Below are 24,682 nucleotides of genomic sequence, written 5' to 3' on the forward strand. Positions count from 1 at the left end.
TCAGTAGAGCAGAGGGTGATGGCAATAGACTAGGTGCACTGGGGATGCGCAGGAGGTGAAAGCCAGATTGCCATCGAGGGATGACGGGCAAGTAAAAAAGTTTAAAAAAGGGAAACCAAAACATCAAGTGTAGGCCTGCTATTTCCGAATAGCTTGAGAAAGTGAAGATAGCAGTTGACTAGTGGGAGCAGACGGACAGAATTTTTGCTGTTATTGGTGATGTTTTTAATTAGGAGAGATTAACTGCTGCTGGGGGGAAGGGGCAGAAAGAATTGGGGGAGCAAGCAGAGCGATGGGGACTCAGGTGCTGGGTGCCTGGGATGGGTGATGTGACTCCTCTGCAGTGGCCAGGCTGGGGTGCAGATAGGTCCCGATGTAGGTAAGCCGGGGTGGGGAGGCTGGAGACTGAGAAGGTTCTTACCTGTGAGGTAGAAACCATGGTGTCTAATAAGAAGGGGAGGACTGGCAGGATAGGTCTGAGGAAAGGAGAGGTAGAAGGAGCTGGCTCCAGTCTGCTTGTTGTATAGATTTTCTTCCAGCATTGTGTAGCCTCTGGGTTATATAAATTAGCTTTTCCTAAACAGCAAACCGCCCTGAAATATGATGGCTTAAACACTTTTCCCAGTAGTTGGGTTGGGCTCAGCTGGGCTGTTCAGCTGACCTGGGCTACACAGAGCTGCCTCCCCTGGGGCTAGTTCCTGCATCCGCAGTCAGCTCCTGGGGCAGCTGGAGGCTGGCTGGCTGTCGGCTGGGGTGCCTTGGTTTCATGTCCACATGTCCTCTTGCCACCAGTGGTTTATCCCCAGCATATAACGTGGGGACAGGGTTCCAAGAACAGCAAGAGGGCAAGCTCCAAGGTGTAAGCATTGTTCAAGTTCTTGCTTTTGTCACATTTAATACCATCCCCTTCCTAAGCAAGACATGTGGCCAAGGCCAGAGTCAGTGTGGGAAACACTACTGAAGGGATACGTCCAGCAAGGCATGAAACAGTTGGGGCCAGTACTGAAGGCAGTTCACACTGAGAGTGCTGGAATGGAACCAGATCCACCCATCAAAGGTAGAAGAGTTGCAGTTTTTTCAAGTGGGTGCAAATGGAGGACAGTGCAGCAAGAGAACTGAGACTGTTGGCAAGGGAAACTGTCACAATGGACTGTGAGATATGGACGAAGAGGGGGAAATTGATAGGGAGGAAGAAGATGGGTCTGAGAACTAGAGGTCTTGATGAAGTAGAACAGGTTAATGTTGGGAGTACTGGAAGGGTGGTGGTGCAGGGTCACCACAGGTGATGAGATGGTGACACCTAGGGTGTGGCCACCGAGCGAATGGCTGAAGACTGGAGGTAGGAAGAGGTCTGGGAGGAGGGGGTTGGAGTTGAGGGCAGCAAGGAGCCAAGGGACAGGGTTTGGGGTGTGTCATTCACCGGTGGAGAGGAGAGACTTGGCTGTGCTGGAGTGTGGAAGTGAGAGCCATGGTTTGGAGCCCTTCATAAAGCTAAGTGACTGCACTTAGAGGAATGTCCTGTATTCTCAGGTAATATCCTTCCCACTTTTGGGGAATAAAAGATGCTTTCTTTTTTAAAAGAGTGGAGGTTTTTGTTTTTAGTGATCTTAGAGGGCAAAATAAATCCAGATATCAAAACATTTGCTACTGCTGTGTGTGACTTCAGCGAGGAGGGGCAGGATAGGGGCTTTGTACAATAAGAGAGTCTGGAAACAGATTATGGAGAGTGAGAAGGATGCCACTGAATTTCTTCCAGACTTGTATGCACATGCACATGTGTGTGTGTGTGTGCGTGTACATGTGCTGCCTGGGGGAAGATCGAGGGTCGTTGGTAAGCCAGAAGAAAGAGGGAGTGTTCAGTGTAGTGGCCAAAGATGTGGATGACTTTGCTTGCAATGGAATGGGGGCCAGAGTATGCAGAGGAAATGGGGCAGGCACAGAAAATAACGGGGTTTGAAATTGGGAGGAAGAAAACACAGTATGAGAGCAGGGTGTAAGAATGAAAAAGACCAAAGGAGCTGAGAGTTTAGGCAGTGAACAGGACAGCAGGGATGTGAGTATGAAGGATTCCTGAAAGAGCCCATCTTTCTGAGTCCCAGGGGGATAGATGAGGGGCCTGGGGCCTTTTGGAGGCAGCAGCCCTGGCTGGTTCTTCCTGGCTTCCATCAATGGGCTCAGGTGGGCAGGCATGCTGCAAAATTAGTTCCTAGAGCCTTGTCCTTCTCACAGTCCCTGGTGGCTTCTTGAAGAATCTGTGTGCCAGGTGGACCAGGGTGGTCCAGTGAACCTTCCAGGCATAGAGGACAGCAGGTCTGAAATGGTATCGGGCAATTTTCAAGTAACTTGGTATTACTGGAGCATATGGTGGTGAAGTAGGGAATAAATGCCAGTTTGAACTCAGCATGACTGAAAATAAGCCTTTATTCCTATACAAACATGATGCATCTCCCAATTTCCTTATTTCTGTCATCGACTCTGTGTCTTAGTACTTGAGGCTAAATATCTCCATCTGCTTTGATTCCTGTCTCTTTCTCACACCCTGTTTTCTTTACTTCAATTTATCCCCTTTTTTTAACCTCTGTTGATGCATTTACCCCAGTTTTTATTTTTAAAAAATTCAGACCTACCAAAAAGTTAAAAGAATGATAGTTTAAATGCCCATATATTCCTCACTTAATCTGTCAGTTCTCTCTATATGCACACACTTTTTTTTTTTTAACTATTTGTACATTGATTGCACTCATCCTGGCACTTCACTCCTAGATACATCAGCAGGTGTCTCCTAAGAATAAGGGTGTTCCCACATTGCCACAGACCATTAGAAGATCAGCACCAATTCAATATCATCTAATATAGAACCCACATTCAAATTTCTGTAATAATCCCCATGTTTTTTAAAACTTTAAAAATTCCATGATCCTGTTAAGGCTCATTCCTTATGTTCATATGTCTCTTCATCTCAATTCTATATTCTAGAGTAGACTTCTCACTTTTTTGTTTTATTTGTGTTCTATTACATTGGCTTGTATTCTTCCCTGAAGTTCATCATTTAGAACATAATCTGCAAATGTCTTTTAAAAATTATTCATTGCAGTGCAATTCTGACGTGGACTACCCAGGACATACTCCTCCACATGGTGCCCATACCGCAAACACCAGCTGTAAGCCCTGGTGCCCAGGCCACCTGTAGTTCTGACCATCTGGCTACAAATTTGGAAGTTGCTGCCCCTTTGGGTTAGATGATTTGCTAGAGGGGCAAATCAGAGTCAGCCAGAAGAAGAGACATATATGGTCATGTCTAGGGGGTCCCAGACACGAAGCTTTCATGTCCTCTGGCCACTTCCCCTCCCAGCACATTGATGTACATCACCAACCAGAAAGCTCATAAGAGCTTCAGTCTTAAGAGTTTTTATTGGGGTTTCATATGTAGGGATGATTGATTGAATTACTGGCCATGTGAATTCAATTTCCAGCCCTGTCTCCCCAAAGGTTGAGGTGATTTCACATGGCTCAAAAGTTCAAACCTCTGTACTCACCTGGTTGGTCTTTCAGCATGACCAGTCCCTCTCCTGGAACTGTCTAGGGGCCCACCAGGAGTCACCTCATTAGCACAAGCTCTCAGCACTCACAGTGAATAATTAAGAGTTTCCAGGGACTCGACCTCCCTCCCAGGAACCAGGGACCAGGACCAGCCAGACTCTTTTTATACAACATCAGTTAATAAAGTCACATAGAAATCTAGTCATTGAAACTCTTCATGAAATGAGCATAAATGTGCTACATTCTGCTCACAAACTAGGGAGGAATAGAACTTGCGTGTCACCTGTCTGCAGTGTCTCCGTAACAGTAACCCTGCATACGATAAGCAGGGAACCACGTGCCAGACTCAGACCTCTCCTCCTTGACTGCGGGGGTAGGGGGCTTGGATGACCATTTTTGAAGAGAACGTTTTGGAATGTCTGGAAGCAGGAAACACCTGAGAAGGGAATGACCACTGGTGACATAACGAAAGGTTAGTGAGCACTGATTTCCATTTGCCATCAGTGGGTGTGGGTTTATGAGGTGAGTCTCCTAGCAGCTGGTTCTCTCTTCTTGGGCACAAATTAGCAGCCATCAAGTCTCATGTTTCTTTCCTTAAGTGTTAGATTTTTCAAACATTTTATTATGAATATTTTCAAGCATAAAGCAAAGTTGAAAGAATTTTACAGGCATTTTATATCTACAACTTAGATTCTACCACCAATATTTGAACTGTACTTACTTTATCATATATTGATCTGGTCATCCATCCATCAATCCATTTTATTGTTTGTGTTGAGAGGAAAAACTTTTCCTTTTCCAACTTGGGTACAGTGTCTGGGGTTTTTCAGATTAACTGACAAGAGACAGAGTAAGGGGAAAAGACAAGGTTTATTTACACATGCATGTAGGAGTACTCAGTGATGTAAATTGCCCCTCTACTAAATTTGACAAAAAGCAGGGAGTGGGAGGACTGGGATTCCTAGGGGAAAGTACTGAGAGTCTGTTGGTCTATATGATGCTAATTGACAGCTGACTTTGCCCTTTCTGGTACTAAGGGTCAGTCCTCTCCCAATCCAGAAACTCCGTGGGGTGGGGGTCAGTGGCAGCTGTACTTTCAGGAGTCTCTACTTAAGGTTACAGAGCATTTCTGTGGCTGCTGATTATTCAGATGCTTTCAGTTTAAAGTAATTTTTATACCACTTTGATAGATTTGAAGTTAAATTGTAGATGTCAGTATACTTCTCCCAAACAGTGTTTACATCTTTATCTTTTGAGGCAAAATTTATATATGAATGCACAAATCTTAAATATGCATTTACTGAGTTATTTATATAACTGAAACTTCTAGCAAGACAGCATTTACATCACTCCAGAAGGCCCTCTCCTGGGTCTTCCCAGCAAACCCCTAGCCCTTCCTTTTTGAGCCTCACCATGTTTTCCTAATTCTCAGATACTGCTGGTTATGATATTTAACAGCAGCTTTTAGTGTTCATATCTTTTATAAGCTACACTGTGACTTAAGAAATGGGAAAATGTGAAACAATGTATCCCAGATTTAAGAATATGTGTGATATATTCCTTGGAGCCTTTGAGTAGCCACCAAGTAAAGAACTCCCAGAGTGTGTAACCGGAGTCTTCCTTAATTTAGTGCACAGCCAAGCTAATTAACTTTTCTGTATGAGAATAACTCTTGTCAATTTTATATAATCATTATTTTCTACTAAGTCACCTATGTTTACATAGTATCACAAAGAGAAATTACAGTTGGAAACAACATAGGTTTTAAAAAAAATCAATGCTTAAGTAGTTTGATGGCTTGTCTTTAAGCTTTAGTTTTTTAATCACTTACTCTCTAGTTTACTTTTCCCCCAAAAGAATGAAAGTCTGATTTAGCCTCTGGTCCCATCTGCCTGTAACTTCCCAGCTTGCCTTTATTTCTACAGATTCAAGCCAGGCAGTGTGAGCTCCCACTTACGGATCCAAGCCCCTATCATTATCCTAGTGTCCTGCCAAAGTTTTTGTTAAAAAGACACTCAGCATTTCCTTTATCATGAGAGAGCAAAGTCTTTCACATTTACATCCCGTGTAATTAGAAGTGAAATCCTGTTCAGAGTGTAATATTCATGTTGACTTTCCGTATTAGAATCAAAATTCATAAAACAGGTGTCTTTGATGAGGAAATTATTCTGTTCTCTAAGCCTTTTTAAAGAATAATCTGTTTATATTCTGTTACTCTCTAACTACTGGTTAAAGTAAGTTTTTCTCCTTTTAAGTATATTTGAATAGAGTGTAACAGTTGTAAAGCACTGGTTGCTTCACATCAGTTTTCTATCAGGATGAGACAGACTTCTTTTGTTAAGGGATTTTATCATATGCAAATACTGCATTAAGTTCTGATGACTAAGCCAGCCCTGGATTTAGAGCAGATTCTTGCTGTGAATAACATACATTTTTAAAAGTTTTAAGATAATCAAATCAATAGAATTGCTTCAATATCTAAGACAGCCTAGAAATAGATCCTATAAATATAGTCAGCTGATCTTTGACAGGATCAAAGGCAATACCATGGAGCAAAGATAGGTTCTTTAACAAATGATGCTGAAACAACTGAACATCCACATGCCCAAAAAAAGGAAAAAAGAAGCTAGATGTAGGCCTTACACCTTCCACAAAAGGTTCTAAGAATGGATTATAGACAGAAATGTAAAACAAAAAACTATGAAACTCCTAAAAGATAACATAGGAGAAAACCTAGATGACCTTGGGTATGGTGATGCCTTTTTAGGTACACCACCAGAGATATGGTCTGTGAAAGAAATAATCTATAAGCTGGATTTCATTAAAATTAAAAACTTCTGTGAAGACAATGCCAAGAGAATGAGAAGATAAGCAATAGATGAGAAAAAGTATTTGCAAAAAGATCTGATAAAGGACTGTTACACAAAAATACACAGATAATTCTTAAAACTCAACAATTAAAAAAAAAAAACATTAAAAAATGGGCCAAAGACCTTAATAGACACCTCACCAAAGAAATGTACAGACAGCAAAAGAGCATACAAAAAGTGCTGACATCACAAATCATCACAACTACACACTTAATAGAATGGCCAAAATCTGGAACTCTGACAACAGATGCTGATGAGGATGTGGAGCAACAGGAATTCTCGTTCATTGCTAGTGGGAATGCAAAATGGTGCAGCCACTTTGGAAGACACTGTGGTAGTTTCTTATAAAACTAAACATACTCTTACTATGTGATCCAGCCATCACACTCCTTGGTGATTACCAACGAGTTGAAAACTATGTCCACACAAAAGTATGCACACAATATTCATAGCAGCTTTGTTCATAATTGCCAAAACTTGGAAGCAACCAGGATGTCCTTCAGTAGATGAATGGATGAATGCATGAATACCTCCAGACGATAGAGTATTATTCAGCACAGAAAAGAAATGAGACATCAAGCCATGAAAAGACATGAAGGAACCTTAAATGCATATTAGTAAGTGAGAGAACCAATCTGAAAAGGCTGTATGCTGTATGATTCCAACTATATAACATTCTGGAAAAGGCAAAACTATAGAGCCAATGAATTGATCAGTGGTTGCCAGGAAGGTGGTGGCAGGGAGGGGAGATAAATAAACAGACACAGAATTATAGGGCAGTGCAAACACTGTATGCTACTGATAACAGATACAAGTCATTATCGATTTGTCCAAACCCATAGAATGTACAACACCCCAAGTGAACCCTAATGTAAACTATGAACTTTGGGTGATTATGATGTGTCAGTGTAGGTTCATCCTTGATTTTTTTAAAAAGTACTATTTTAGTAAATGATGCAGATAATTGAGGGGCATGTGTGGGGCAGGAGGTATATAGGAAATCTCTATACCTTCCTCTCAATTTTGGTAAACCTAAAACTACTTAAAAAAAAACAGTAGTCTTAAAAAAATAGGAGAGGCAAGCAACAGTGTGGTATACTTGAAGAACCATTGGGTTTTCAAAAAGAAGTCTTATTCTTTCTTGTCCCATCTCTACCACACTAACCTCTAAAATGATAAACCGATATGACCCTAGGTCAAACAGTCGCTTCTTTAGACCTCAGTTTGCTTTTCTAATGGTTCTTTTTTTAGCTGTTCTCAAGTCTTAAAACTGGAAATGTTTAGATTATTGTAGCTGTGTCTCAATGATAGCTATGTTATGGGGGGAAAGCATAAAATCTACTTGTAAATAGGAGGTTCAAACCTTCTAGGCAAATATGCCAGGAAAGGGAACTAACATTTATGCATATGTCATGTCCAACCATCTTTGCAATAGCCCTCTATTTCCATTTACATGTCACATTATCTCCAGGTTGACAAGCCCTCGTATTAGAATGATAGAGGACTTGAACCCAAGCCTGTTGCAATCACGAAATCCCTGCTCCTTCCAGTAAGCTGCTTTCTAACATAACAGAGTTACTTTTCACATGGAGGTTATCTAAAGCAAGAACTTTAGGCAAAGGGTGTTTTTGAAGCTGGACTGAACTCAATGTTATAAATATTCAGAGAGAATAAAAAAAACTGTATCTGGGAGAGGGTTTTCTCGTTGGGAATATACACATGGTCCAGAAGGATTCAAAGATCCCAGGACTGATCACGTATTAATGATCTGTTTCACTGCTGCTTAACACGTGTTTCTTATGTTTTAGTTTTGGATGGCATTCCCCTTTTGAGAAGCCAGTGAAAGCTATAGACTTCTCTAGGAAATGCAGATAACTTCAGTTTAGAAATTCCTGGTCTTTTATGTCCAAATGTGCTGCAGCAGACACACAGTGCCCTACCCAGCAGGCTCCTCATTTTGTTCTCTGTTAACCTTGCATTCCTGTCACATAGACCAGCAGTGACATAAGCAGCCACTCATAGCACAGAGCTACTTCATGGATAAATCGTGGTTTGTTGGTGGAAATGAAGTCAGGTTCTCCTTGTCCTCCTCAGTCTTTGAGGTCTGTCTTATTTTCCTCTCTGAGGATTTTTGTAACTGATTTTCTTTGAGAGTAGTCTGCTGAACTTCCTTTCTGGTTTCCTTGCCCCCTTACTTTTGCAAGCTGCTATTATTTCCTCTGCTTCCATCTGGGACAGATGTGCCATTTCCCTTATATTCCTTTGATCTTGCTCCCTCTTGCATATTCAAATCAGAGGTTACCTTTTTTTTTTTTTAACTTCTGTTCGTATCTTCATCATCATCATTATTGGTCATCTTCATAGCTGTTACCTCTACTGCTATTTACTTTTGGCCAGGTGCAATACCGTTCACATGCATTATCTCAGTCCTCTGAAATAACTTCCGCCCATGTTGTTAGAGTTTAAACTGAAGGTCAGAGTGCTAAGTAACTTGCCCAAAGCCCCCAGACTAGCAAGTAGTAGAGATGATTTGATTCTAGGTAGGTCTTTTGGACAACATAAACCCATGTTCTTAACCATTGTAGATTATAAAGTAATTAATAGTTTAGTAATTCAAAATATGTTATGTATGGTGGATGAACAGTTGAGTGGACAGTGGTATTTATTGAATACTAATTATGTGCTTTAGATGGATGGGTTTTTTTCTTCATAACAACCTGTACTTTAGAGACTATTACCCCATTTTAAGATGGAGAATATAAGGCTCATCACCTCCCCTCTTGGGAGTTCAATAGTAAGGTAATGGAATACATCTATCTTCGAAGCAATATTTTCCAGAGCAAAGTTACCTTAGGGCTGAAATTTGTGAAATGTAGCAAAGATCATAAGCAGTTGTTGAAGTACAGCCCAGTAAGCATGACAAGCAGGGGAAAAATGCTTTAAGGACACACTGAAGCATGTCCAATTGAGAGGAGTTGGCAGAGAAACCACAGAGGCAAACGAAGCTGAAAATAATAATAGTAACTATTTTTGAGATAAGTCATCAGCCTAAAGGAGGGGCTCATGTCTTAACATTATAAAAATTTATCTATTTGAAACCAATAGCCAACATCATGATTAGTCTCAAAACACTTAAGTATTTCGAATAAAGTTAAGAACAAAACAGAAAACCACTGTCATAGCTATTAAGAAATTATACTTGAATAAAATAAAAATTGTTTCCCAGAGTACATCCCATCTACTTTATCAATACCTCCTGCAGCTGTCTACCTCTCTGGTTATTTCTGTCACGTCCTAGTCCCTGGTTGCTGGTTCTCCTGCTTTGGGCCCGAATGCCGTGCCCCGAGATACTCCCTTGTCCATCCTGTTCACCTTTCAGGTGGCTCTTTCCTCACTGGCGCATCTGCAGTGAGTTTACCTCTGCCCTTCTCTTCCCAGTCTCCTCCTCATTTCCCTTGTAGCATTCCTCAGATCCTGTAACCACCTTGTTTTTTATCTCTCTCGTAAACCTGAGCTCCAAAGAACATGGACTTTGTTCAAAGCTCTGAATGCTGGGAAGAATGATGGACACATGGATTTTGATTTGTAAATACTTGTTGAATGAATAAATATCTTGGTACCAATGGTAGCCAGATAGAAAATATAAAGACATTAATGACAGGAACAAAAAAACTATAAAGAGCCTAGGAATGACCTAACAAAACACGTGTAGGACCTCTGTTAATTTATTCAGTGCTATTTAGCAGTGTCTCTATGCTAGAGACACTGATTTCACAGATGAGTAAGACAGACATGGTCCTTGCTTGTTTTGAACTTAGAAAAATACAAAATTTACCTGAAAGAGATGAAGATATAATTTCTTCTAAAAATAGCATGTATATCAATATTATTTAACTCAAAATTCTACTTGTTGCTTTTTATTTGGGGGTATAGGAGATGGGGGAGGCATAGCAGAACAATGTAGTTGAAGTTTTTCTAAAAAGAAAAACCTCAGAGACTACTGGATTGGTGTTATTTTAAAGAAAGACAGTGATGGGTGTTCTAATTAGTCTTATTTCAAAGCTACTGTAGTATGATATTACTGGCTTTGGAATAGGCCATAAGTATGAGAAGTAAGTATAAGAAAAAGATAACATTTCAAATCACTGGGGAGTGAGTGTCTTTGTCACCTTTGGTATTGGGATATGGGCTAAATCATTTGGGGGGAAAATTAGATTAAATCTTTATCTCAAACCATAATTTTTTTCCAGACTGATTAAAGATTTGTCAAAAGTGAAACCATCAAACCTCTGGATGAAAATACTTACGGATAGATTTAATAATATAGATGATATAAAAATGAAAATATAGATGGACCTAATCTTGGTAGGAAAGGCCTTGTTAAATATTAATAGCAGGCAGAAACCTTAAAAAAAAAAAAAGTTTGGTAGATTTGAATGCCTAAGATTCAAAACTTCTAAGTGGCAAAACAAAGAAAGGGACTATTTGTAGTATAACAAGAAGCTTAACATAAAATATGCTTATAAACTATATGCTTATAAACTAGTATGTCGTTTTATCTAGGATCATCAAGTATAGAAAGGATCTAGTATAATTCCTACACAGGCTCAGGGGAGGTAACTTCTTTACTCAAAGCCCCGCAGCTAGTTGCTCAGTAGGCTCCCTTTGCTCAGCCCTCTGTGGTCGACGTTGTAGGTACTTGGGTGCAAGAGAATGAAGAAGGTAATGCAACTAGTAAACCTATTGAAAATTGAGTTGTGGACATTCAAATGTAATTCCAAGAAAGGGTAAGAATTTGTTAGAAAAATTAGATTTTCAAGCCTTAGATAAAATGGGCTTAGAGGATTATTAGTTGTCCATGTGTTTAATAACATTTTTGAGCTTCTGAGATTTTTTTTTAAAGATAATCTAATTAGACATCAAAATTTTAATTTTAATCCAAATTGAGATTTTATTGATTGTCCAGATGGGTTTGCTTTGAACAGATCTTTGGGAGCCATAAACATTTGAGCAGAAAGGCCATCAATTTAGATATTACTTTATACCTGGCAACTCATCTGAATTTTAAACTTTGTGCTGAGTAGAAGTAAAAAGCAATCTTTGAAAAGGGCCAACTTTTTTTGTAAATATAAATCATACAAAGTGATGGCATTTGTCCCAGTTCATAACAAGTCATTGTGTTCATTCATTTTCTCTACAAATTAAATAGTGGCCATGTGTCAGCACTGTGCAAGGTTATCTGGATTAAGCAGAGACCAGTGCATATAAACACATACAAATAAACACACAGGGTCATAGTCCTTGCCTTGGGGAGCCCAGAATTTGAGGCCAGCAGTCAGCATGGGCATGTTGAATAAGGTGTGTTCAAGGTTCTACACAGGCGGGAACCGTCATTGCGTGGTTCGAGGGATGAGCTGGGAAAGCTTTCTTTGAAGATGAGTATCAGTAACCACTGGGTATCCCAGAGTTTATTCAGTTCCTTTAGATTAAATTATCTCAATTGGTTTGGGAATTCTGTTTCTGGTGCTGAGGAATTTCTTCATGAACTTTTCTAATAAATTTCATTTGGGCTGAACCTCTAACTGGAAGAAAAAAAGAAGTGTCGTGAACATTTTCCTGTGTCTTACTGGCATCTACCAAAAAAATAATTGGGTTAATTTAATACCAGTTGAAAAATAATTTTCTAACTGCTGCTCATAGTTTTTTCCCCCTACTTATGCTCTATTTTCTACTAACTCATTGCAACTCAGTGTACTTTCTTCAGTTTTATGATCTTGCAATGTATGTGCTATCCTTTCTTTAAAGCAGCTTGTGTTAACTCTTTCTTTCAGGGGTGAATCAGGTGCTGGGAAGACAGAAAATACTAAGAAAGTCATTCAGTACCTTGCTCATGTTGCTTCTTCACATAAAGGACGAAAGGACCATAATATTCCTGTAAGTTTTTATTCTGTTGTTTTATTAACTCTTAGGTTTATCCTTTTATAATTTCAGAAACAAGAATAAGGAAGCAGATCTGCTCAGTGTTGCTGTAACTGATAGCTTCCTTGTCTCCACCACTCCCCAATCAGCCACTCTGTTTCCACTCAAGAGGGAGCAAGTTGGTCAGGAAATTGCTATTAACTAGTTACGCTAGCAGAGCAGACTAGAATTATAGTCGTGGCTTGAAGCCTAATTTCTTACAAAAAGATTTGGTGAGAATTGGTAAAAATTGATGAGCAGTGCTTATGAATTCTTCTTATTTTCCAGCAAAGAAGATCCTCAGATATTTTTAGCTGTTCTTTCTGAACTTGTAGCTTATTAACATTGCCCACAGCAGCTCAGGGGAGGACAGACGTTCAGGGAGAATTGATGATAGAAAGGGAATAGTAGTATGCAAGTCAGTTATCCTCAATTTGTAGATATGCAGAAGTGACCATTAATGCAGCCTGAGGGAATGCCAGCCAAACCAGTTTTCACAGTCCTAAACTACACAGCGACTTGGTGCTTTGGATGTGGCTTGCTACTAGGGAAAGACCCAAACCTGCTAACATTTGCATTTGTCTGTTTATAACAAACAGCAGGAGTCGCCTAAACCAGTGAAACACCAGGCAAGTGCTTTTCTTTATGCTTCTTAGTCTTGAATGTTTGCACTAATTTCTGTCTCTAGATTGAGTCTGTACTAGAAACAAATACTGTTTGTTCTGAGTGAGATGTATTATGAAAAAAGGATTTAATTTTGAAAATTTGTTAGAGGCTTATTCTTTTTTGAGAAGCAGCATGCCATTTTGCTTTTTATTTGTTTTCTAGATGAATTTTAATATTTATTTACTCTTTTATCATGACATTGAATCACATGTTTATGAAGCCTATAAAGTCAGGGTTCACAGGTCAAATACTAGGTGTTTGAATTGCTACATAGAAGCCTAGCTTTGTGCCATGCATTAATGCCATACATACATTTTTTAATTTAGGACTGCAACTTTAAAAGTTGTACCTTTTAGGTTAAGAAATTTCTAATCTGTTAAAGTTTTATGGCCTATATGTGTTTTAACCTAAAGGCCTCATTGTGTTTAATATCTAAAGTTAGAATTTCGTTTATCCAGGGCAAGTATTGGAGGAGGGTTATCCTTCCTAATTATCAGACACTCACCTTTTAGCTCCACAGTGCACAGCATGTACGAACCGTGAACCAGAGCATTTCCCACTACCTGGGGAGAGTGGGAGGGCAGAGCTGAGCCAGGTCCCTTGCATAGCGTGGGCCGTACTTGGACTTGATCCCTTGCCTAGCATTGGAGCAGTTTTGGTTTGTCTCTCTTCCACAAGCATGATATAAAGCAAGAAATGATAATGTTGAGTTACAGAAATGATCTCATAATATAAAGAAGCTATCATAAGTATCTAAAGGAATAGTCCTAGATACTGAGATTTTCAGATATCTATCTCAAAATTCTTAAATTCTCAGGCACCAAAGCTTTATTATAATTACAGAGGCCCATCATATTCATTTGCTCCTTTAGCTGCAGATCAGACCATTGATGCAAACTGGGAGGGTTAATGAACTAGTCATTATCTTGTAAGATATTTTAAAGCTCTTTGCCAGTTAAAGAAAGAATCTCTAGACCAGAAACCAGCTTTTCTTTGTGTTTTAGAGGTACATGCTAAATGACCTTTTGATATGTACTTAGATCACTGGTGAAACTTAATTAACTTACAGATTTAGATTTTCCAAATCCTCTGTGGGACACATAAATCATTTCTGTTAACATTTTGTTTCGATGTCATTTTAAACTACAGAGTGGATCCCTGTTGTATGTGAGTAGCATGCCTACCCCTAGATTTTGCTTTGGGTCAAATCAATCCCTGGGAAGCAAGTTCTCTCAGAGAAGGCAACAGCTTCTCTGAGCGGTGCCTCCCTGTCCCTGTTGATTTGCATGTCTTACTGCATGTGTCCACTCTGCACAGTCTTCGTGCTGCTTTTCCCAAGTTATTTTAGTAGCAGTCTAGTCAAGTAGTAACTATGTTTGTTTTCAGAAACATGAGAAGAGCATTGGTTCTCAATCACTTTTCTTCCCCAGCACACTTAAGGAATATATGAAACTCACAAGTGGTAGGGAATGGTCACCCCTGGAGAGGGTCATATCAAGAAACTCTTCTCTGCCCGCACTTCCTCCCCTCTCCTGGGGTATCCCTATTCATGACTTCCTCGTCTCTTTTAAAGAATGACTGTTATAAAGTAATAGTTATAATGTTGAAAGTCTATACTTTGCATGGACAACATTTCTTTCGATATCACTGGTTTGTGAATTTGCATTGCACTTTATAGGCAAAATCCACTCAGGTTCCCAGGAACCGTTTGATAAATTTCTAGCATTTTATCACTAGGTAGTATGAATTATAAGAACAAAAGAAGGCATTTCTAGGCTCCTGATTTTGTTGAGTCTTTTATTTATTTTTCTATTTGCATGTTTTTTTTTTAAACAGTTCTGTTGAGGTTTAATTCACATACCATAAAATTCACCCATTTAAAATGTAAGTTCAGTTTTTTGTTCGTTTTTTTGTTTGGTATATTCACAGTTATGCAGTTACCACTACAATAATTTTAGAACATTTTCATCATCCCAAAAGAAACCCTATACCCATTAAGAATCATCTTCTGTTTCTTCCCAGTTCCTGGAAATCACGGACTACTTCTGTCTGTCTGAATTTGAATTTGCCTATTTGTGATGTTTTATATGGGTGGAACCATACGATATGTGGTTCTCTACAACCATTCTTTCACCAATCCTAATATTTTCGAGGTTCATCCATGTTATAGCATGTTTTAGTACTCCATTCCTTTTTATAGCCAAATAATATTCATTATATTAAATACATACCATTTTGTTTCGCCTTTTCATCAGTTGATGGACATTTGGATTGTTTCTACTTTCTGGCCATTTTGAATAACGCCACAATGAATATTTGCATATGGGTTTTTGTGTGGACATGTTTTCAGTTCTCTTGGGTATATCCTTAGGAGTAGAATTTCTGGGTCAGGGTAACTTTCTGTTTACGTTTTGAGGAACTGCCAAACTGTTTTTCAAAGTGACTGTCCCATCTTACATCTCCAACAGCAGTTTATAAGCGTGCCCAGTGTCCCCATTTCTCACCCACCTTTGTCTTTATCTCTTTATTACAACAGTCCTGTATCCTTTATCACATACAGCAGTGTGACAAGATTAGTCTTTCATGTTTACCTTTAAAATAGAATCTTTATTATGGAAACATGAACAAATATAAATTGATTTTCAAAATTAAGGCCATAATATTAATCAGTGAATGTTAAAAAAAAAGTTTACCTACAAACTTCTGGTGTGCTCTTCATAATAAAATTGAGTCTTAGTTGACTTTATCTGTAACCAAATGGAAGTACAGGATCAGCGCAATCCTCCCTATCATGGTTGCTGCAGATCCCCAGAGCCTGTGCACAGTGCAGTGTCAGAGCAGATTTGAAACCACTAATTTCTAAAACCCGACCATCCCCTAAGAATGCCTCCTTCAGGCTGGCCCACCTGCCACACTGACTTTGGAGTCCTCCACATCCAGACGGCAGCTTCAGGGTGACTTTGGATCTGCTGGTCTAAACCGCCTTGAACTAAGGTGGTGGTTCAAAAAGGCAGTAGTCCACAAGTACCAAGTACAGACATTCGAGCCTGTGGCTGAGGTGAACATCTTGCTCTCAACATGGTGGTTAGTTGCTACTGCTTGCTTTAATATTCACTGGTGGGCCATGGGCCACCTGCAGCTTTGCCCAGTCAGGCCCACAAGTACAGCAGGATCCCAGCCTGCATCGGGGCACCAAAGTGTCCAAGTCTACAGTTCTTATGGAGATTATGAGGACTGTTTCCCAATCTTATTGCCATCTTTGGCTCACCACCATCCTCTTTCCAAATACGACTGGAACGTTTTAGGGCCTCTGATTATACATTCATTCAGCCAACATTCACAGAGCGTCAGTTTGACCTGATACTGATTGAGCGAAGTAGAGGAGATAGAGCCAGTTACTTTAAGCCAAAAAAAGAAAGAATAGAATCATTAGATCACACATACACACACACACATACACTCTCTCTCTCTCTCTCTCTAAGGAGAAAAGAATCAATAAACCTGACCCAGAGAATCGTTGTGGCCATGTCTAGGGAGTATTGAAATCAGGGTATGCAATACTTGTACCTCTAAGTTAGGAAAGCATTTTAAAGGTAGATTATTATTTTAAGTATTTTTATTGCGATTTGGCGGGATAATGTGTAATTTTAAGGAATCCGTATTCTAATTACTTTGATCTAACAGGTGTGTAGTGTAAAGGTGTCCCACTTATCAAAAGTCAGTGCTTTTCTCCATTCTGATCACACAGATTGAGGGAGGTAAAAATGATTCGAGAGCCCCAACAATTGTTGCAGAGCCAGCACCCCACGATGTCACTGCAGGGCGTTAGTCCCAGGCGCACTGATGGCAGTGACGTCTGACCTTGAGCAGAAAGGCAGGCTTCTAAGACAGGATGATAACTTCATGCTTCATGATAACTCGCAGTCATTAAAAGTGTCCAGGATACCACGTTTAAGAAGTTTGGGTAGTATGTGTTTAGAATTAGTATCAGAAATAATCTGATTTTGAAGTCAGTAACTGGAAGATTCACTCCACGGGGAGCATATATATTATCTAGGGCCCAGAAAGTGAGTTGGTGCTGGGGTTTCTTAGGTTCTGAGAACTGGTTGCTAAGACTGGCTGCTGGCTGATTTCGATTGAAAACAGTTGTAGACTCGTTAAGACCTATGAAAACCTGGGCAACCCAGATAAACACTACAGAGTAGACATATGAGGAGCCTATCTCCTCACTGTGTCATGTGTCATGCATCTCTGGAACACGTCCACACCCTTTCGCTTACTGAACAAGTCCAAACCAAGGTTAGATACTGACACCATATGTATGGCATGTATGTGTTTTTGGATTTGATGGTAAATGCATCATATAGCAACTGGCCATTCATTTTAAAATCTTATGCAAGATTCCTCATATTCCATATTCCTTTTTTGCTTAGAGAATCACATGTATTAGTTGTTTTTATTCTTTTCTTTAGGTCTAGAATACTATGGGTGTTTTAAAATATAGGGGTAAGATTTGTGTTTGGAAAAAGCAGATTTATCTAAGCCATAGCAATATAATTCTGAAATTACATCCAAGGAACACAACATCACTTTCTAGTGCTTCTCATGGCCAGAAATGGCATCATGCTTTCTCACACAGCTTTCTGTTGTGTTTCATGATTAAGGCACATACTAATATATGTACATCTTTTGTATGTTGAACCTGATAGCCTAATTTGCATGTAAGTAAAGACACTGAGTAAAGCATACATTATACCTAATACTCTATATTTAGCCTTTTAAATTTGAGCAAGAATTCAGTAGCATCACCATCTTTGCCATCTCTGAAAGTGGAGCTGAGGATATTGCCCTGTCTGTGTCATTAAGATAATTATGTGAAACCCTTAGAAAAATGGCAAGCTTATTTCAATACAGGAGTAATTATTAGAATTTGCTGCCTTAAATCTTTGGAACAAAGTACAGTAGATATAAATAGAAGTATAAGTATTAATATGTTCTTAATTGAAGTACCATGTTAAATTTTCATTTTAGGAAAACCAGTTTGTTTCATATTCAAAATTCTGCACCTAATTTATGTGCCCTGCCCTCAAATTGATCTTCTCTGTTCACTGTGACATGCTGTTTTTGTGATTACTTTATAGATGCTAATTTTTTTCCCTTTAGTAGAGCTAATATGACCAAGAATAAAGCTAGAAAGGCTGCCGGATGCTTGCAAGATGAAAGAACTGAGAAAAAGAGGCAGTTTTGTTTTATTTTGTTTTTTCCCTGAGGATTGGAGTTAAAGAAATTAGATTAACATACATCTGCTTTTATTTATTTGTGTGTGTATGTGTGTGTGTAATGTCTTTTAGGGGGAACTTGAACGGCAGCTTTTGCAAGCAAATCCAATTCTGGAATCATTTGGAAATGCGAAGACTGTGAAAAATGATAACTCATCTCGTTTTGTAAGTTTAAAAGCACCAGAAACTTATAATTCCTCAGATTTCTAGTTTAAATGTCTATAGTGATTAAGCAAATACTTTTCTTCCTAGATTTTAGGGAGAGGCTAATAGAAACAGTATAGAACATTATTGTGCAATAGAGATATAATTTTAAATTTTCTAGTAGCTACATTTCAAGAAGAAAAAATGTGAAAGTAATTTTAATCATGTATGTTATATATATATATATAAGTGTATAATTATATTATTGTTTGACATGTAATTATATAACCTTTCTGGACTTTTTTCTTTACCTTTTCTTGGGGATGATGTATAATACATGTTATGGGGTTGGCATGGAGATTAAATGAGATGCATGTTGAGTACTTAACACAGTACTGGGCATAGTAAATGCTCAGCAGATGAGTTTAGTATTCAATGTAGTAAATTGTCCTTTTCATACCCTGCTGTTTCTATGGGATACAGACTTCAGAATAATTTGTCACTACTATTACTTCTCTTTAAAAATTCTTCTCAGTTGTTCAACTATCTTAATTGGTTGAAAGGTTTACCTTCTCCCTCAGTTTGCCTGAGGCTATCATCCTAAGTGATACCTTATCAATGGTACATTTTGGACACTGCCCTCCCCATTCCAGCTGCTCAGAATTGACACTTCAGTGGCAAATCTTCTCCAAACCCATATGCAACAAAATGGACATTTCTTCAGTAAATATTTTCCCTGGATTATAATCATCAAGATTCAATGACCCATTTCGCAGTTGAATTGGAGAGGGTCTTCAATTTCAGCTATTTCTATTTAAATCATTTTAATTAATTCTATGTTTTTTCCTCCCTCTGATATTAAAAGTATTTGTAAAAGTCAAGAAGACAAGAATAAAAGGCACTTAATTCTAATGATTCCTTAATGGATAATTTTTGGGACTCTAATATCATGGTGACATACTTTTTTACTCTGGGAGTGTAAAATCATGTCGATTTTCTGATGGTATGGTTTCTGTGCTTAGTGGAGCCACCAGAGTCGGGATCACAGAGGACCCGGTAAACACACGGTAGCTAGATAGCCCTCTGTTCGTCTGCTAGGACCACCCTAACAGAGTACCCCAGCCTAGGGACCTTAAACAACAGGCATTTATTTTCTTAAAATTGGAGTCCTGAAGTCTGAGATTAGGTGTTGGCAGGGTTGGTTTCTTCTGGGGCCTCACTTGGCTGACAGATGGCCATCGTCTTCACCTGGTCTTCCTTCTGTGCATCTGTGTCCTGATCTTCTCATAAGGACAGCAGTCGTATTGGATTAGGGCCCTTCCTAGTGACCTCATTTTAACTCAACTACTTCTGTAAAGACCCTATCTCCAAATATAGTCATGTTCTGAGTTACTGGGGATCAGGACATCAACATGAAGGATGGGGCTTGGGGGTGCACAGTTCAGTCCAAAACTCCCTCTGAAGTAGTTTAAATGCAAGAGGCTTTCCAAGTTATGTAAGAAATAGAGATCTGTTTGCTTGGAATGTTTAGTCTTAGTAAGATAAAATTTGAAGATTTCACTTAATCCAGGTTCATTTAATAATTATTTTAGCTTTTTACATACAAAGTAAACAATGTGCCTGTGTTTCAGTAGGAAGCATGGCTGTGACTTTTGGATTTATGAACCATCTGGGGAAACTGAGCTTCATTTATGGAGTTTCTTTCATTCTTTGGATCATCAGCATTGAGCCTGAGCCACAATTAAATCTTACATTCTTTCTGCTGAAAGCCCTATGTTTTGTGGCTGTGTCATGGGATAGAAGACACAGTGAGCTACCAACTCTGGTATGTGAATCTCCATGAAGATTTTCAAGGACTTCATAGTGGAAAATGTTTTACTTTACCACATAAATCAGGTTACCAGCCTATTCTGATTCCCTCCACCCCCACCCTTAAACCACACTTTAAATTCAGGAGAAACTGTTTTGTGCCCACTTGTCACATTTTTGTCTAGAGAACATAAATTCCAACTAATCAATCATTTATGTCCTTTGGTGAAGAATGTAGTGATTGTATTACTAAGTGGTAAGGATTTGTCTACCTGCCAGGGTTTTCGTGTTTGTGACAGATAGAAGCATAATTCTGTGTTAGTTATGTATTGCTAGGTAACAAATTACCCTAAAACCTAGTGACTTAAAACATTTATTATCTCAGAGCTTCTGTGTGGTGTGTGTTCTGGCTTAGCGTCTCTCATGAGGTTATCATTAAGATGTTGGCTAGAGCTACAGTCCTCTGAAAGCTTGATGAGGCTGGAGGATCTTCTTCCAAGGTTACTCTGGTAGCTTTTGGCAAGAGACCTCAGTTCCTCACCTGAGGCCTCTCTCCACAGGGATGCTGGCTCATGACATGGCAGCTGGCATCCCCCAGAGCAAGCGATTCAAGGAACAGCAAGACAGAAGCCACTCAGTGTTTGCTAATGACCCCCCACCCCCACCCCTTGGAAATCATATACCATCCCTTTGATGTATTCTTCTGTCACACAGACCAACCCTAATACAGGGTGGGAGAGGACCACATACAAACATGAATACCAGAAGATGGGGATTATTGAAGCCATCTTGGAAGTTGGGATACCACAAATCATTAGAGTTCTGCATTGACATACACAAATTATAATCAGTAATTTGCATTACTCTGGATGAGTTGTTCTCAGTTGGGACCCCCAGGGGACATTTGGTAGTATCTGGAGACATTTTCAGTTCTTCAACTGGGGCGATGGGTAGTGGTGTGCATCTGGCATCCAGTGGGTAGAGGCCAGGGATACTGCTGAGCATTCTTTAATGTGCAGGATAGGCCCCACTGTAAAGAATGATCTAGCCCAAAATGTCAGTTAAGTCAAAGTTGAGAAACCTGCTCTAGCTTTTTCCTTGAAATTATAGTCTAAATTAAGGTGATCACTTTTTGAAATTTACCTGCAAAGCAATTATTATGCATGTGTCTCCTTAATGCTTTGTTATTTACACATCCTATTCCAAGGTTGATATAAATAATTCTGGTAGGAACTTGTTTTACATTCTATTGGGAAGAGGAATGTCTTAGATTGATTCTGGTAAGACTCACCCATCCAGTCTAAAATCTCAGCAAACCCTGTTTCAGCTGAAGTTCCACCTTCCAAAGTGCTTTTACTACTGTATGAACTTACATCCTACTGTATGAACTTACATACCACTGTATGAACTTACATACTTACAATAATCTTCAAGTATGCTCACTCTAGTGTATTAAAGGCTGATTTTTTTTTAGAAAAAAAGATTTTTGACTAAAGCAAAATTCAAATAAAGGTATCTTTAAATTGTTGACTTTTGGGCTTCAATTCTTAGAAAGTCAACTTTGTATTGGTATGTGTAGTATTAAAAAAAAATAGTTTAGTATCTAGCTACTATTGTCATAAGGCATTAACTACACAATACTCCAGTAGTTGGTTTTAATGGTTCCATAAAAAATAGTGAAATAATTAATTCCATTGATTAACTAATGTTCAATCTCTTAAGCAGCCCCCTGTTGGGTGTTGCCCCCACTTTGGTTCTCAGGGGGTTAGAGAGTAGCCAATGTAGACTCAATTTTAATTAAATTTTATATAATTTAGATTTTTTTTTGTTGGGCAATTAAATTAATTATCGAGCAGTTAATTATTAATTATTAAGTTAATTATTCTTTGCCAGGCACTGTCCTGCTTAAGTGTTCTCTCCATTTGGATGTCTAATAGATTTCTCAAATTTAACACACACCAATAGGAACTTTTTCTTTTCTACTGAAAATTGTTCCTTAAGTCTTACGTCAGTATCTGGTACCATCAAATTGCCCAGTTGCTAAAACATAAGAAAAAAATCTATAAAAACAAAATATTGTTGACTCTTGAACAACCAGCACAATAAAAAATCCAAGTATAACTTTCGACTTCCTAAAAACTTAACTACTAATAACCTACTGTTCACCAGAAGCCTTATTTATAACATGAATAGTTGATGAACTCTTACTTTGTGTATGTATTATATACTGCATTTCTTACAATAAAGTAAGCTAGAGAAAGGAAATTTTTTTTTAAGTTGTCACAAATCTCCAGGGTTTTTTCCCAATGTATTTATTGAAAAAAATCTGTGTATAAGTGGAACCATGCAGTTGAAACCCATATTGTTCAAGGGTCAACTGTGCCCAGCAATAATCCTTGATTCAGCCTCTTCTCGTGGCTCATGTTCAGACCAGGAATGAATCCTGTCAGTTACACGTCAAGAGTGTATTTCAAATCTGTCCACATTTCTCCTTCTCCTGCTCCTAAACACATAGGTAGTCTAAAATTCTATCTGAGGAAGTTACCTCTGATACTCTCTATCACAGTGTCCTGCTTACCACAATCTGTAGTTAATGACTCTGCTTGTTTATACTCTCTCTCTCCTGCTAGAATGTAAGATCTCTGACAGGTGTTTGTGGAATCTCCTTGGTTAAAATGTGGTTGCCTGCTTAAAGCTAGACATTCTTCGAGGCCCTGGGAATATATCAGTGGACAAAACAGAAGTACCTAGCCTCATAGAGATCACGTTCATTTGAGTTTTAACTTTAGTGTATTTTCAGCAACATGCCATAGTACACAGTTGAGCCCAGGGAGGATATTGCATGTGGTGACCCTCTGAGTTTATTCATGCCCCAGTTCTCAGAGTATGGGCAGAAGATATGTGGGAGCTGGTGGCTCCATGGACAGGGCAAGCCTTGGGTTGGGATTGGTGTTATACATCATACTGAAAGAGTAATGTGATGTTAAAAAATGAGTTGCTTGTAGAGTGGAATTTCATGTAGTCATCATTTACAAGCCACATGCTTGTGGTGAAAATATTTGAAACTATAAACTCCCTAAGATTTAGAATCCATTTGTTTCCATTTCTTTGATCTGATATAGACGAGTAATTTCCTGAAGAATATCTTTTCTTTCAAAGATGCTAACATATGGTTTGTATTAAAGGGGATTCTTTAGGAGAGCATTACCCTTATGAAAATAATCGTTCACAGTTAGTCCAGTTCTCTGTTTATGGAAAAGTAAAATGCATTCCAGATGGAGGAGATTTATGTAAAATGAATATCTTGTAATGAAACTTTAAAAACAGGGACTTCAATTTCAAAATTATTGTATCAGCAGTTACATCTTCCCTCAGAAGTTCTAGTTGGAATCACTTTCTGTATATGTGCAAATCTTTTTTTTTTTTTTTGCAAAAACCTTTTAAGTCAGTTTGGCAATTCCCAATTCTATGTACCTTTGGATAGATAATTAGCCTCCAATAGTTAGAGCTACATAAAGACTGTAAGAACCCTCCCTACCAGACTGAAAGCAAGCCAGAAGTCTGTCCTCTCACAAATATCTATTAGCACACAGACTCTAAAACCAGTAAATTGAATGCAATCCCTGCTCTGTCTTTAGTACTCTCGCCTAACCTAACCTTAAGATTTACTGAGGTGAACGTGAGTGTCAGAGACAGAATATGGTCTGCAGCAGGCAACCAGCACCTTCCCAGTCAGTGGCTGCACACAGCCATGTGAGAATCAGGCCCTGGTGTCTTCCCAGTACGCCAGCCTCTGGGGCTTTATAGTCTTCACACCAGAGCGTGGGGTGTCTGTACATTTCCTGTCAGTCCATGTCTCATAATGCCACTCATTTTACCCCAGGAATTTCTGATATCCATTATAAGAAATAACAAGGCCACTTAGTTCACATGAAAATGCATTTTTCTGACTAACAAAGCTTCTGGGGTAGTTTGGAGATATAGCTGAACCATTTAAAAAATCCACCTGGCCTTTGGAGTTGATCCTAGCTAATTACTCTGAGAATGAGTTTTCCCATTTAGGGCAAATAGCTGCCTCCAGAATGGTGATTTTTTTTTTTCAAAATGGTGATTTTTAGTGGAGTAAACTAACATACATATATAGCACACTTATGCTGAAGTTTTTAAAGTAAATACCAGATTTTATAACAACTTTAATACCAAATTAGGGAAGAGAAAAATATTTTTTGAGGATGATACAAATACATAGATCATAACTACCCCCAGAAGTTCCAGAAAATCTGTATGGATTCAGAAGGAATAGAATTCTTAAAATAAGATCACTTCCTTATTTTCTTGAGAGTATTAAAATATCCAAGTTGTCCTATTGCACCTCTTAAGTGAAATTCTTAATTTCTCTTTTACATAGCAGAGAGG

At 38.8% G+C, this 24,682-nt stretch overlaps 1 protein-coding gene across 7 annotated transcripts in view; it reads left to right on the top strand.

Moving 5' to 3' along the window:
* The window catches only part of MYH10 (myosin heavy chain 10), a 162,297-nt gene that overhangs the window by 40,885 nt on the left and 96,730 nt on the right, over positions 1-24,682 (top strand). For 5 of the 7 annotated variants that reach the window (XM_073234837.1, XM_037027112.2, XM_037027113.2 and 2 more), the window contains exons 5-7: positions 12,242-12,344; positions 12,968-12,997; positions 18,386-18,478. In XM_073234837.1, the coding sequence (XP_073090938.1) occupies positions 12,242-12,344; positions 12,968-12,997; positions 18,386-18,478 (226 nt within the window). The remainder of the gene's footprint in view (positions 1-12,241; positions 12,345-12,967; positions 12,998-18,385; positions 18,479-24,682) is intronic. The other 2 variants (XM_037027111.2, XM_037027116.2) reach the window with 1 other exon arrangement.

Source organism: Manis javanica, chromosome 4, assembly GCF_040802235.1.
Source record: "Manis javanica isolate MJ-LG chromosome 4, MJ_LKY, whole genome shotgun sequence".
Classification (NCBI taxonomy): Eukaryota; Metazoa; Chordata; class Mammalia; order Pholidota; family Manidae; genus Manis; species Manis javanica.